This window comes from Malurus melanocephalus, unplaced genomic scaffold (genome assembly GCF_030028575.1).
Source record: "Malurus melanocephalus ecotype Western Australia unplaced genomic scaffold, MMel_1.1 scaffold_658, whole genome shotgun sequence".
Classification (NCBI taxonomy): domain Eukaryota; kingdom Metazoa; phylum Chordata; class Aves; order Passeriformes; family Maluridae; genus Malurus; species Malurus melanocephalus.
Window position 1 is genome coordinate 233505 of NW_026623890.1, and position 1403 is coordinate 234907.

The 1403-nt window shown below is 60.6% G+C and overlaps 1 protein-coding gene across 1 annotated transcript in view; it reads left to right on the top strand.

Annotated features, from left to right (window-relative positions):
* Positions 1 to 1403, top strand: part of TRIT1 (tRNA isopentenyltransferase 1) — an 18151-nt gene that overhangs the window by 6217 nt on the left and 10531 nt on the right. Inside the window, exons 2-4 of the mRNA XM_057383761.1 lie at positions 366 to 506; positions 872 to 970; positions 1146 to 1294. Of these exons, the coding sequence (XP_057239744.1) occupies positions 366 to 506; positions 872 to 970; positions 1146 to 1294 (389 nt within the window). The remainder of the gene's footprint in view (positions 1 to 365; positions 507 to 871; positions 971 to 1145; positions 1295 to 1403) is intronic.

Below are 1403 nucleotides of genomic sequence, written 5' to 3' on the forward strand. Positions count from 1 at the left end.
TGTGCTGGGTTGGTGGCACCGCCTGGGCTCTGACTCTGCTGTCCAAGTGCCCGGCCAGCCCTGCCAGCCCTCATTACAGGGTGACACCAAACCAGGAAAGCGGTCACGGGCGGTTGGACTCCACGGTTCATCTCCCACGGGCAGGAACAAACACCAGAGGCAGCGTGGCCCTGGCACGGGCAGGTGTTGGCAGGGCTCCTGCTGCCCTGCCTGAAYGTGGCACGTGCCCTGCTGTGCCCCTGCCTGTCCCCTGCTGCCCCAGGGGTGGGGAGGGGTGACAGGGACAGGCTGTGTGGGGGAGGAGCAGTGGTCAGTGCAGGTTTCACAGGATTCAGGGGTGAAGGATGGGCTCTTCTCTTCCCCAGGTGTACAAGGGTTTGGACATCATCACCAACAAGGTGTCCCCGCAGGAGCAGCGTCTCTGCAGGCACCACATGATCAGCTTTGTGGATCCCTTGGTCTCCAACTACACCGTGGTGGATTTCAGGGACAAAGCCGTGCCTGTGATATCCTTTGGTGCTCCCTCCTTCCTGGCCAGAGGGAGCAGTGTTTGGGCTTTCCACATCCCAACTCACTCTGGTTTTTCAGAGGATTCTGCTGGTGAGAGTGGCGTCTTTTACCCAGCTGAGCCTCAGGACAGCCCAGGGAAGGTCTGGGTGTTGCCCTCCCTGGGTGTCCCACGGTGTCCCTGAGTTTTGGTGGTGGCTGGCAGAGGTGACAGAGGATAATGACAGATGAGGRACACCTCTAACCCTGTCCTGCAGCCTCACTGGTTCTCCGGGGCTGGGAGAGTGGGATTTGAGCCCCGGACTGCTGCTCCCCACAGCCCTCCCTGTCCCACATCTCTTTTTACACTCCCTGACTCTGGTACATTGAAGATATCTTTGCCCGAGACAAGATCCCCATCGTTGTGGGAGGAACCAACTACTACATCGAGTCCCTGCTCTGGAARGTCCTGATCAACACCAAGGTACCGTGGGGAGCTGTGAATGCTGTGGGAAAGGGTGAGCCCCACGTTTGGGGCAAAATTCCTAAAACTGGGCACGGTGCTATCCCTGCTGGAGAACCTGAATCTGGGGGATCTCGTTGGAGGATCTCTCTTTCCTTGCCCAGGGTTTGGTTCAAGGCTGTCCTATGCCCCCTAGGAGATGCCCAGCACTGCCCCCAGGCCGGCCAGTGACAGGAAAATGGAGCTGGAGCAGCTGGACAGTGCCGAGCTCCATCGGCGCCTCAGCCAGGTGGACCCGGAGATGGCGGCCAAGCTGCACCCCCACGACAAGCGCAAGGTGGCCAGGTGAGCTCGGGATGCCAGGGTATGGGGGTGCCAGGGGATGGGAGAGCCAGGGGATGGGAGTGCCAGGGGATGGGGGTACCAGGGGCTGAGGGTGCCAAGGGCTGGGGGT